The sequence below is a fragment of the Cricetulus griseus genome, chromosome 6, assembly GCF_003668045.3.
Source record: "Cricetulus griseus strain 17A/GY chromosome 6, alternate assembly CriGri-PICRH-1.0, whole genome shotgun sequence".
NCBI classification, from domain to species: domain Eukaryota; kingdom Metazoa; phylum Chordata; class Mammalia; order Rodentia; family Cricetidae; genus Cricetulus; species Cricetulus griseus.
In genome coordinates, this window is record NC_048599.1 from 98,505,785 (window position 1) to 98,517,991 (window position 12,207).

General features: G+C 42.2%; 1 protein-coding gene across 6 annotated transcripts in view; it reads right to left on the reverse strand.

Annotated features, from left to right (window-relative positions):
* Osbpl6 (oxysterol binding protein like 6) overlaps positions 1 to 12,207 on the reverse strand; it is a 73,694-nt gene that overhangs the window by 52,775 nt on the left and 8,712 nt on the right. For all 6 annotated transcript variants that reach the window (XM_035446655.1, XM_035446654.1, XM_035446656.1 and 3 more), the window contains exon 2: positions 5,587 to 5,679. In XM_035446655.1, coding sequence (XP_035302546.1) covers positions 5,587 to 5,679 — 93 coding nt within the window. The remainder of the gene's footprint in view (positions 1 to 5,586; positions 5,680 to 12,207) is intronic.

Consider the following 12,207-nt stretch of genomic DNA (forward strand, 5'->3'; position numbering starts at 1 on the left):
CACATACCAGGAAGTCCAGCTTTCCCAAGAGGCAAATTCCCCTGGGAGCCCATGGACAGCGTATCTACATGGCTAAGAATGTGGATCCCAGACCGCTGGTAAAGAATATCCTTAGCAAACATGGAGGCCCGAGGTGTGATCTCTCCAACAGCAGAAATAAAACCCAACAGTAAACAACAACAACAAAAAGTACCTTGGCTCTAGACTCTCTCTCTTCCCCTCCTGTTAGAAAACAGATTAATTCAGTTTCCTCCTTCATCAGACATGTTTTGTTCATAAGATCCAAATTTGAGCTGGGCGTTGGTGGTGCACACCTTTAATCCCAGCACTCAGGAGGCAGAGGCAGGCGGATCTCTGTGAGTTCGAGACCAGCCTGGTCTACAAGAGCTAGTTCCAGGACAGCCTCCAAAGCCACAGAGAAACCCTGTCTCGAAAAACCAAAAAAAAAAAAAAAAAAAGATCCAAATTTGATGTTAGCTTATAAGCTGTTGGTATCACTGAGCTTGTTAAGTAAAGGGTGCTGGTCTTCAGTGTGTCATGGTGGCACCACTCCACTCAGCAAACCTACTTGACTTTTACAGCAACCTGGGCTTGAAAATCATATGACTGGGTTATGGCTATGGACCCATATGCTCTAGGTTAGTGGTTCTCAATCTGTGAGTCTCAGCTCCTTTGGGGTTCACATATCAGATATCCCACACATCAGATATTTACATTACAATTTATAACAGTAGCAAAATTAAAGTTATGAAGTAGCAATGAAAATAATTTATGGTTGGGGGATCACCACAACAGGAGGAACTGTATTAAAGGGTCGCAGTGTCAGGAATGTTGAGAACCACTGTTCAAGGTGATCACAGATGTAGCAACATTCTTACCATCCCAGATTCTAGAGTTTTGGCATGACACCCAGAACTACCATATGTCTTTTTAACAGAGAAAGGTTTCTCACTTCCCGAACAAAACTTTTGTGCTTGGAGGAAGAAAAAAAAATCTCTTATCTTATCTCAACTCTGCAGCCTTAGCTTCAGAGGGGTGGATATACTATGTGCAGATCAGGTCAGGCCTTCGGCAGTGGCCCATCCCAGCTGATGGGGTAACTACATTCTGAAAGGCTTTTACCTTAGATACCTATGGAAGGGCAGAGTGAAAATGGTTAGAGCACTGTATATCAGGCTAGACCAAACCCTGCAACTGTGAAGACCTGACAGTCTCAGGAAAGAAGGTGCCATTATCAAACACAGATAGGGGACAGGGCATGGGTAAAGAGGGCTGTGTTCACCATCTCTTTCTCCACTGCTTCATCCTAGAGGATGCTTGTTTTGGGACCAAGTCTAATCTATGCTAAATCAAAATAGGTATATCCAGGGTAGAATTTCTTAAAAGTTTTATTAGGAGATAAAATACAGGGACGGTCCCGTCTCTCTGAAAAGCCCAAACCAGCACCAAGCCTGTATCTTACCTAAACCCAATCCCACAGCTGCCTCACCCACCACAGGAAAGAGCCTAAAAGTACTGCCATTTCCTCATATCCCACAGTCACTGCTGAGGAGTGAGCTACAGATAATGCATGACCTGTGGGTGTCTATTTAGCAACATTGTGCATTCTTCCAATGCTATGCAACAGCTCAAGATGTGCATTTCTGCTTGGAGATAACTGGGCCAGAAACAGTGATTGCTCTGAGTTGCATGTCTAGGGGCACACCTATAATCCCAGTACTCAGGAGGCAGAAGCACAAGGATCTCTGTGAGTTCTAGGCCAGCCTGGTCTACATAGCAAGTTCCAGGGCAGCCAGAGCTACATAGAAAGGCCCTGTCTCAAAACAACACAACAAATAATGTTGCAGTTGATGTGTTAGATATAAAAGTGTTTCTGATGAGACAGTTTTGGGCTGTGCAGAATATCATGGGTTTTTGTTTGTTTGTTTGTTTGTTTGTTTGTTTTTTTGGCTGACACAAGCAGAGGTGGCACTATCCCATGACCCCAGGTACCACATGGAGGCTCTGGAGTCCTCTTTTTTAATACTGGGTTGCAACTCAATAATAGAACCCTATTTATGAACAGTGTGAAGACCAGAGAAAATAGTAAGTTCTGATAGAAACCATCAAGGACCTCTGGCTTCCTGCTCTCATCAGAACAGTAACATTCCATGCAAATGATGACACAACTAAGGAATTAAGAATAAGGGCAACTTCCCATGTGTTTAAATATAGTCACTGTACTTCAGTCCTTGGTAATAAATATGTGAGCTGTATTAAAAGACATTTCTAGGGCTGAAGAGATGGGTCAGCAGTTAAAAGTACTGACTGCTTTTCCAGAGGACCTGAGTTCAATTCCCAGTAACCACATGGCAGCTCACAACTGTCTGTAACTTCATACTCTGACACCCTCACACATATATACATGCAGGCAAAATACCAATGCAAATAAAAATAAACAATTAAAACAGATTTATGTATATATTTTAGAAAAACATCCTATTTAAAAGGGTGATGTCCCAGCTGGGAGTTGGTGGCGCACGCCTTTGATCCCAGCACTCGGGAGGCAGAGGCAGGCAGATCTCTGAGTTCAAGACCAGCCTACAAGAGCTAGTTCCAGGAGAGCCTCCAAAGCCACAGAGAAACCTTGACTCGGAAAAAAAAAAAAGAAAGAAAGAAAAGGGTTATGTCCCCTCTGTTGCTCCACCCCTCTGTTTGATGAAGAATCTCTATATGACATAAAATGGAAGCATTTAGTAACAAGTACCATTTTGCCCCCTACTAACTAAAGTCAGGTGTAGCACAAACTCATCTCTTTGTAGCCATCACTACTGATTTCTGTTAGAGTGGTTTTCTTTCCTTTTCGAGAGAGCTGAATTGGAGAGACAAGTGGGAAACAAGTAAAACAGAATGTACCAAAAATGAGTCTATTATCTACGTGAAATGGTGCTGTTCTGAATTAGCAGTGCCATGTATTCCAGCACAATGTTCAAAAACAACAAAACAGAAAAGAATCTTAATTCAGTAACGATAAGATAAGCTGTTAAGCTGACAAAGGGGCAAAGGATAAAAGCAGAGTAAGTAATATCCCCACCTATTTCAATTATAAATGCTGATGGATGATAAGGTTACAAATAAAATATGCAGGAAAGGAAACAACCCATTTCCACACAAGACAGAACCTTCCACATTGTTTTCCACAATGCCGAAACCGCTCTTTCTCGCTTTGTGAATTAGGTACATCATAAGAAAATTAAAATAATTTTCTAAAAAGGGTGTATTTTTCCTGAAATTTCAATCATTGTTTATTTTCAGTTCTAGTTTCCACTCTTCCTAAGTCTACTTACAACAGAAACAGAAACAGGAGCCCTAAGATGATCGTGTCAGTACTTGACCGGCCTCAGCACTCTTATAGCTTGCCACCTCCCCAGCTCCCTCTAAATTACAGTTTAATAATTATTTTATAGTTTAATAGTTCTTCCCTTTCTATGGACCAGAGGTTTACTCTTGCCGGATGGAATAACCTTTGTAGCTTGTAATGCTTTCAAAGTATAAAAAGTTCAAGTTAGTCTCCGGGCTGGGTGAGGATAGGCAACAATGTCTCAAGAGCTGAAAACATCAAAGGATTTAAATAAATCCTGAGCCAGGGCAATGCCTTGTTCAAAGCCCTCCAACCAGTACACAGGCAGCCTGTGTTCTCTTAAAGGCCCTGAAGTGGTGAGATACAGTGGCACCTCAGTGTGTACACCAACTCTTATAAGACCCTAAGATTTGTCCACATGTACTAATGTAAAAACAAAAGGTCTGTTAGTCCTATATTAAGATGCAAATGAGAAGCAACAGAAGCCATGGGGTAGCAAATGCTGTTGGTACTCCTAGCCCGGACCCTCCCTTGGGTCAACAGACCTGCACCCCAGCTGCTGTGACCTGGCAAGCTGTAGCAAGTGGATTAGGCCTTTATGTTGGAATTATATGGAAAATGAGGAAATCAATACCCACTTTAATGATGTGGAGGCCAATTGAGAAAATTATGACACAAAACAGGTGTTCAGTAAATGTTAGCTTTTTCCATTGCTCCACATCTATTTATTTTTCAGCTTTTTACTAGCTATAGAGGATGGATGTTTCAAAGAAAAATGATAGTTACAGTCACCAAGCATGTACTCTCTATTTATTGTTCAAATGGAGGTCTGTCCTTTTCATTTCTAAGTTATTTTTTAAAGATGTTTTTATTTTTAATGGTGTGTACAAGCACCTGTGTGTACCTTTGAGGGTGCAAGTATATACATGTGTGTATACCAGTTATGTGCAGGTGTCTACAGAAGCCAAAAGTGGACAGTCAATCCCAAGGAGCTGGAATTACAAGGAGTTATCAGCTGCCAGATATGGGTGCTAGGAACCAAACTTGGTCTTCTGTAAGAGCAGAAAGCATTTTCAACTGTTGAGCCATCTTTCCAGCCCCCCTCTATTTTTATGGTTTAATAATTATTTTCTACTCCTGTCTGACAGAATAAATTTTGTAGCTTGTAACATCTTCAAAGTAGAAAACATACAAGTGTACATATTAATTATGTCTTGGACAGTATAGAAGTATCTTTTCTTGAAGGTTTAGGCTGTACACAGGAAGGGAAGCATCAGGATCAACCGTGCACACTTATAATTAGTCCTCTTTAGGAAATAAAGCTCTTTTATGTGAACCTGAAACCTGCATGTACTCTCTTTTCAGAGTTTTCCCATTAGGGAACCAGCTTATTGCCTCAGATAACCATCTCATGGGGGGTAGAGATGAATAGGGGGGTACATCTTCTGGAGGGATTTTTTTGGTACTTGAGACATAAATAACTTTATATGCTTCCCAAATCTGGGGGAGAACAGGCTGAAGAGAAAGGAACTCTGGCTTCCATGATACAGAAAGAGTCTTAATCTGTACTGTTCTCCTCAGAGTCACTGATGGAAGATAGACACTAGATGGGGACCAGAAGTCACAAGGTGTGATGGCCAACAGGTGTAGGTACCACTGGATCTTGCAGGTGAGATAGAGATGAACAGCACAGATTAGAGAACTGGGCAAATCTAGTCTGTATTTCCTCCTGCTACTGAACAGCTTTTTTGTCTTAGGAAAAATTTGTTAACCCTGACTTTCCAGATTCATTAAATGTAATAAGTACGCACACGTTAAGGAGCTGCTTATAACACTTGTTTAAAATGTGATAATGCACTGAAAGCACTTTGGATAACAGCTAGTATACAGTACTTGAACAATGATGATAGTTGCTACAATTGCTGGACTAGTGATTTCTTCCCCCACATTAATCAATCATAGAATTATTTTGCTTATCTCTCCAGGAGGAAATAACAGTTTTTTCTTTATTTCTTCCCTTAAAATACTTTTAGACCTTCATATACAATGCTGAAAATTCCAAGGAAATATAGTTCTTTCTATTCTCCCCTCACACAAGGCAAAAAAAAAAGTCTCTGGCTGGGAAGTAGAAACCTACAGTTGGCTTCCCAGCTACCTTAGGATAGTCAGGTGTCTGTTATTCACAGTTCATTTGGCCCCAGAGCAGGCACTGGGCTACTTGTGAAAGCAATCACACTGTCACTGACCTTGGAGAGGGGGATGGGCTCAGGCTCTAGCAGTTGCCGACTGACAGAGGGCTCTGTGCCCGATGAAGCTGTTCTCTCCAAAACATGGATACTCTGCAAACGAACAGAAACCCGAGTAGGATTAGAGCCCCATTCCTCACATGGGTGAACACAGGGGTGGGGGTGGGGGATGGATCATAGGGAGCAGGAGAGTGAGCTGGCAAGAGATGGATGGTAAGTGCCTTGAAGGCCAAGCCCAGCAGTAGTGGGAGTGAGAAAGTAACAGCAGCCATCTCAGGTCCCCCATGAGGTTGACTGCTGAGCGTCTTCCACAGTGCTGGTTTTGACCTTACAGGAGTATATCCTGGGGAAAAAAAAAACAACCCTTTAGAACACAAAAAAAGCTGAGTGTGTCTGGTGATGGGCAACTTACATACATCACCGTGAACTCCCCCTTTGTCGCCATCAAATGTTGTCAGAACCACAAAACCTGAAGAGAAACTTGGCTTTGCCAACTACAGCAAATAAGCATAGGCAGGGCATGAAGGATTAACACAAGACATTTGAGCAGGAAAGGGAAACCAGATTCTCTGACTTCCAAATCAAGACACACAGAGAGATCAATTTGGCATGAAGTACAATAAACATGAGTTCGTCGTCTATAGATAGCAGTGGACTGTTAAAACATTGCCTCGGTTTTGTGGACCAGAAGGGTGAAACACCATGTGACCTAGCATTGGCAGCTGGAAAGTAGCTTCCTGCGTGCTTGGCACGGAGAATGGGCATCAATTTCTTCTCTACTTGACTTTGGGAATGGTTATGCTATAAAAAGAGAAGCTCATTCATCTTGAATATTCACTACACCTACACACACACACACACACACACACACACACACACACACTACAGTACATATTAAAATGAGGGAAAAGAATCTAACCCTCACATTTTGTTGCTTTTTTTTCAAGGCACAAGCAATAATAAAAAAACATTTACTGAGACACAGTAATAAGTTTTTTTTTTTTAATTACCACACGAGAGCGAGTGTGAGTGAGTGTGTGTGTGTGTGTGTGTGTATGTGTGCTCCTAGGAAAATGAAAGCATAATTGATAAAGCTTACCAACTGGTAACAAGTATTATAATTGGTAACTGAATTTTAAAATAAGCTATTTTCTTCTTTAACCTTCAGCATGTTAACAGAGAAGCCAGTACTTCTCATACAAACTTCCATCCTATTAGAACTATTAGAACCTGAGCACCACTGCTTAGCTAGAATTAACCCAACTCAATACTCAGGATTGCCTTCAAAATCACATTTCTTTGAAAAAACAAAAGCATATTCTCCAGGCTTGCATTCATATGTGTTCATTATTATAAATGAAAATTCTTGACTGTGATGGCCTTAGCATCAGCAGCTTTGAAAGTTTAGAGTGACAAACCTCACATCAGTCTCTATCTGGACGAGTGCTTCCTGAAGATAAGGCCAGCTCATCAGCACCGAGACTTTCATCTCACTGTACCCATCCCACACAGCTCTGCAATTGGAAGTGGAGAACACTCTAGCATGCAGGGAGGCCTGGATTTGATTCAGAGTATCACAAAAGGTGGGGAGAAGGCTCTTAGACATAACTTCTGAAATTCCTTCTAGGCTTCTCTTGGAGTTGTAAAAAGCAGAACTCAACACAATGGAACATCTGAGAACATTTAATGAATTTAACTTTTAAACATCCATTTCTTGTTTACTGGACTGAAAGCTGTGGCCAACTAGGAAACATCAAATTTGTCCTTACATCTGCAATTACAAAATTAGATCTTTCTTTTCACATAATTTCTTTAAAGATCATTGTTTGTGCTATAATTGTCTTCACAAGCTGACTGCTCTCATTTTCTTTTACAATGGCTGGGAAACGTACACTACATTGAAGGCTTTAAGCATGTTATATAAGCAACATAAACGGTTATAGAAACACATCGTTCTTCAAAAAAAAATAAAGCTCCCTCTCAAATCCTAAAATACTCACCCATCCCCCGTTCTCCCTGATCAAAGGGGGCTGGTGCATAAGGAGCTCAGGGCAAGACTCTTGAACACAACCTTCCCTGAAGCTCTTGAGCTTCCTAAGTCTGCTCTTCAGACTAGAGTTCACAGGTTTCAATACCCCCTGGGCAGCAAGAGGAAATCTGCCCACATGACTGTCCTTTGCTTTCCTCCGTGTCAATAAACAGACAATGAGACTCTGCATAACAGCTGGGCAGCACAGGACAGCTCACATAGAGAAAAACATGACTCCAAAGGTCTGCTGAACAGGACTTCTTGTCACTTAATTTTATTTCAAAGATACAAGGCAATTGCTGGGAATATTTTAGGCTGTGGCTACAAATTCCTGTACAGACTCACTTTCCATCCAAGTGTAGGGCACTAATAAAGGCAGCTGCTTTCTGAATGCTAATGCCACTGAAATTGCTCACCTGTCTCTCTGCTCTTATTTGCTTCTCTTTCACTATGAAATCACTGACTAAGACAACTTGTTAAGGAAAGGCTCTATTCGGTTTACACTTCCATTTGACAGTCCATACTTGAAGGAAATCAGGGCATGAACTCAAGCAGGAACCTGGAGGTAGTAACTGAGATAAAGACCACGGAATAACACTGCTGACTGGCTTGCTCCCCATGGATTGCTCAGTTTGCTTTATAATACACACTAGGACCACCAGTCCATGGGGTGGCATGTCCCAAAGTGAGCTGAGCCCTCTTACATCAATCAGCAATTAGTAAAAATGCCCCACAGACATGACCACAAGCCAATATGATGGAGGTATGATGGAGACAATTCCTCAATTAGGGTTTGTTCTTTGCAGAAGACAAGTTTATGTCAAGTTGACAAAAACTTCCACCTTATTATCTTATCTATTTTTTGATGTGTGTGTGTGTGTGTGTGTGTGTGTGTGTGTGTGTGTGTGTGTGTGCTGCCTCCATGTGTAGTGTGTGTAACTATGGAGGCCAAAGATCATCCTTAGTATAATTCCTCAAAATGCCAATCCTGTCTCCAGAGACAAGGTCTGTAGGCTACACCAAGAAGCCTAGGCTGGGATTACAAACATGCACAGTACCCTTGCCCAGCCTTCTACATGCATGCTGGGGCCAGGACTGGGCCCTTGGTTGGGACTGCCATCTCTTCAGTTCCTCTACAATAAATTTATATTTACAAATTCTAGGAAGTATTTTCAAAGGAAAACATCCAATAAGCAAAGGCTCAAAAGAGTTTTCATTATTCTTGTAGCCACTAGGCCCAACTCTCTCCTAAGTACTGTGTATTTTAGCACAGCATAGTATTTCAGTGGTATAAGCAACCTAATCAGGTAGTGTTGCCACCAATCAACAGTGAATTAGTGCTTCCCTTATCGCCACAAGCGATCTTTGCATGGATTATTTCATTACATCTCCTCAAGCTTTTGTACACTGACAAACTTATTTTATGAGTAATGGAATAGTGAGGACAGGGAGCCAGAGTGGTGCAGTGAGGGAGAATTGAGGTGATTTGACTCAGGGGCCCAGGCTTCTAAATATTAACTTCTAGTGAAGTCAAAGCTAATACAGGATGACATACATTACAAAAATTTCAAAGACATAACCCTGCTCATACCAACTAAACACATGGCAAGGCATCCTCCACCACAACCTTCCGTGGATTCCAAGGCGGACATTGGTAAAACAAAAGGATATAAACTCCAAAATAACATGAAACTTCAAGGTTAATTTCTCAGACAACCCTGAAATTAACCTTGAGGTCGTGTAATTTCCAGTTTCTAATTCTGAGAACTAAGAGTCAGCTGGCTTTAGCTTTGGGACTGTAGTGTATGACACAGAGCAAAAGGTGTAACATTTTTTCGACCAGAATACTGCTCTCATGCTATTTACCAAGTGCCAGACAAATCACTAACCAGTCTCAGCCTCATGTCTTTGATCTGTTAAGATGGGGATAATATTTCTTGTAAGAAACAGAGTTGGCATTTGGTGTATACAAAGCTCTTCCCAGACACTGGTACACAGCTGACACTAAATGGTAGCTACCATCTAGCTGTAAGCATTACACAATCAATTAGGAAGCTCATGTGTGCCTACAGAAACAGAAGGATGCTTGCAACTGTGCAGGGATCCCTTTGAAGAGATGAAGCCATAACTATAGCACCACCTTATAATCAGCAAATAGTCAGTAACCCTAATCAGGACCACAGCATGACCAGTGCATCAGAATTCATCATGCAAGCTGCCAATGTGAGTGGAAGCAAATGCCCTGGCCATTCATGATGTGAGACCACCATCAGCAGTACAATGAGGACTCTACAGCCACCTGGCTGCCTGGAGTGGAAGCGGCTCAATCATTTCCTGTAAGGAACACTTTGCTTTTCAAAAGATATTAGAGCAGTGGTTCTCAATCTTCACAATGCTGTGACCCTTTGATACAGATTCTCATGTTGTGTTCCCAACCTTAAAAGTTGTTTTCGTTGCTACTTCATAACTGTAATTTTGCCACTGTTATGAATCATAATGTAAACATCTGTGTTTTCTGATGATCTTAGGCGACCCCCTAAAGGTTTAAGGTCCACAGGTTGAGAACCACTGAATTAGAGTCACTAAGACCAGAAGGCCATGTTGACAAAGTAGGAATCCTGTCCCCCTGTACTGAGAACAGCAGCAGTGTGTGGACCATGAAGTGTCCTTAAGTGCTCTGTGAAACTCAGAGTTGAAAGTCTTAGGAATAGTGCAGTGCCCAGAAAAGCAGGCAGAAAAGCAAAGTTACCACAGTCTGGCGCTTCTGCCCTGAAAGGGGAGAGTCTCCACGAATTAACACCTACAGACTCTACTCACACTGCCTGTGTTTGGAAACCTTTTATCCTAAGAAGTTTGTCTTTGGGATCAACTAAAAACCTAGTGCAATGGAAACTCCCAAGAATCTATGAGGTTGACATTAGCTAAGATTCCTGCCAATAGGGGTTAAGGAGCCTGAACCAGCCATCTCCTGCAACCAGACAAGACTTCCAGTGAAGGGATTGGGACCCCAACCTAGCCACATAACCTTTGACCTACCATTTGCCCTGACTACAAGACATACTGGGGTAAAGGTGGTGCAAAAATTATGGGCATGACCAATGAATGACTGGTCCAGCTTGAGGCCCATACCATGGTAAAGAGCCCACCTCTGACACTGGCTAGAGGGCCAGGACCCAGATGCTGGATAGCCCAGAGACCTAGGATAGAACCAAACATAACTGGCAAAAAAAAAGTCAATAAAATGATTCCTAATGCTATTTGTTATACTATAGATTGTTGCCTAGTCCAGCAACTGATGGAAACAGATGTAGAGATCCACAGCCAAACATTAGGTGAACCTTGGGGAATCCTGTGGAAGGGGGGGGGGGTGGAGGGTTATGGGAGCCAGAGGGGCCAAGGGCACAAGAAAACCCACAGAATCAGCCGGGCGTTGGTGGCGCACGCCTTTAATCCCAGCACTCGGGAGGCAGAGGCAGGTGAATCTCTGTGAGTTCGAGATCAGCCTGGTGGTCTACAAGAGCTAGTTCCAGGACAGCCTCCAAAGCCACAGAGAAACCCTGTTTCGAAAAACCAAAAAAAAAAAAAAAAAAAAACCAAACCCATAGAATCAACTAATAGGCTCATAGGGACTCACAGAGACTGAACTGACAATCAGGGAGCCTGCATGGGACTGACCTAGGCACTCTGCATATATGTTACAGTTGTGTAGCTTGGTCTTCTTGTGGGACTCCTAACAGTGGGAGCAGGGGCTGTCTCTGACTCTGTTACCTGCTTGTGTGATACAGAAGAGGAAGTGTCTAGTCTCACTGCAACCTGATATGGCATGGCTGGCTGATATACATGGGAGGCCTGCTCTTATCTGAAGACAAAGGAAGAAGAGAGGATGGGGGTGGGCAGGACAGACTGGGAGGAGAGGAAGGAGAGGAAACTGTGATCGGGTTGGGAAATCAATCAATCAGTGAATGAAATTCTGATTGTAGGTGGCTCAGCAGTTAAGAGCAGTTGTTGCTCTTGCAGAGGACCCAGGACCCACTTGGTGGTTCGAGTCATCTGTAACTCCAGTTCTGGGGGACCCTATGCCCTCCTTTCTGGCCAGTATAGGTACCAGGCACAGACACAGTACTCATACTTTAGGCAAAACACTCACACTCATAGAAATAAATAAAGCTTAATGAAAAAGAAGTGTTGCCTGCAAACATCAAAATGCTACACTGGTATCTGAACGAAGGAGTGAAAACATGATAGCCTTTCAATTCTCATAGTTGCCTTTAAGTAGAAAGAGAACCAGAACATACTACTCGATTCATTTCTTAATACCATGTATTCTAAACACTTAGCAACATTAGTTACATAGCAACATGGCTATATAGCCTGAGCTATAAGAGACCTGTTTCAAAGGGAAAGCAGGACTAACAGTTCCTTGTAGCTTGAAAGGGGCACTGTAGTTAATCTACAATCTTAAACTGTCACATTACCCAGAATTCAGAAAAGGTTTTCAGTCTGTCGCTCACATGATTTTGCCAACTGTGTAAGAAAAAACTCTCTAATCTTTCAAGGTTTATATACATATATTACAGGCACAGCTGGATTGT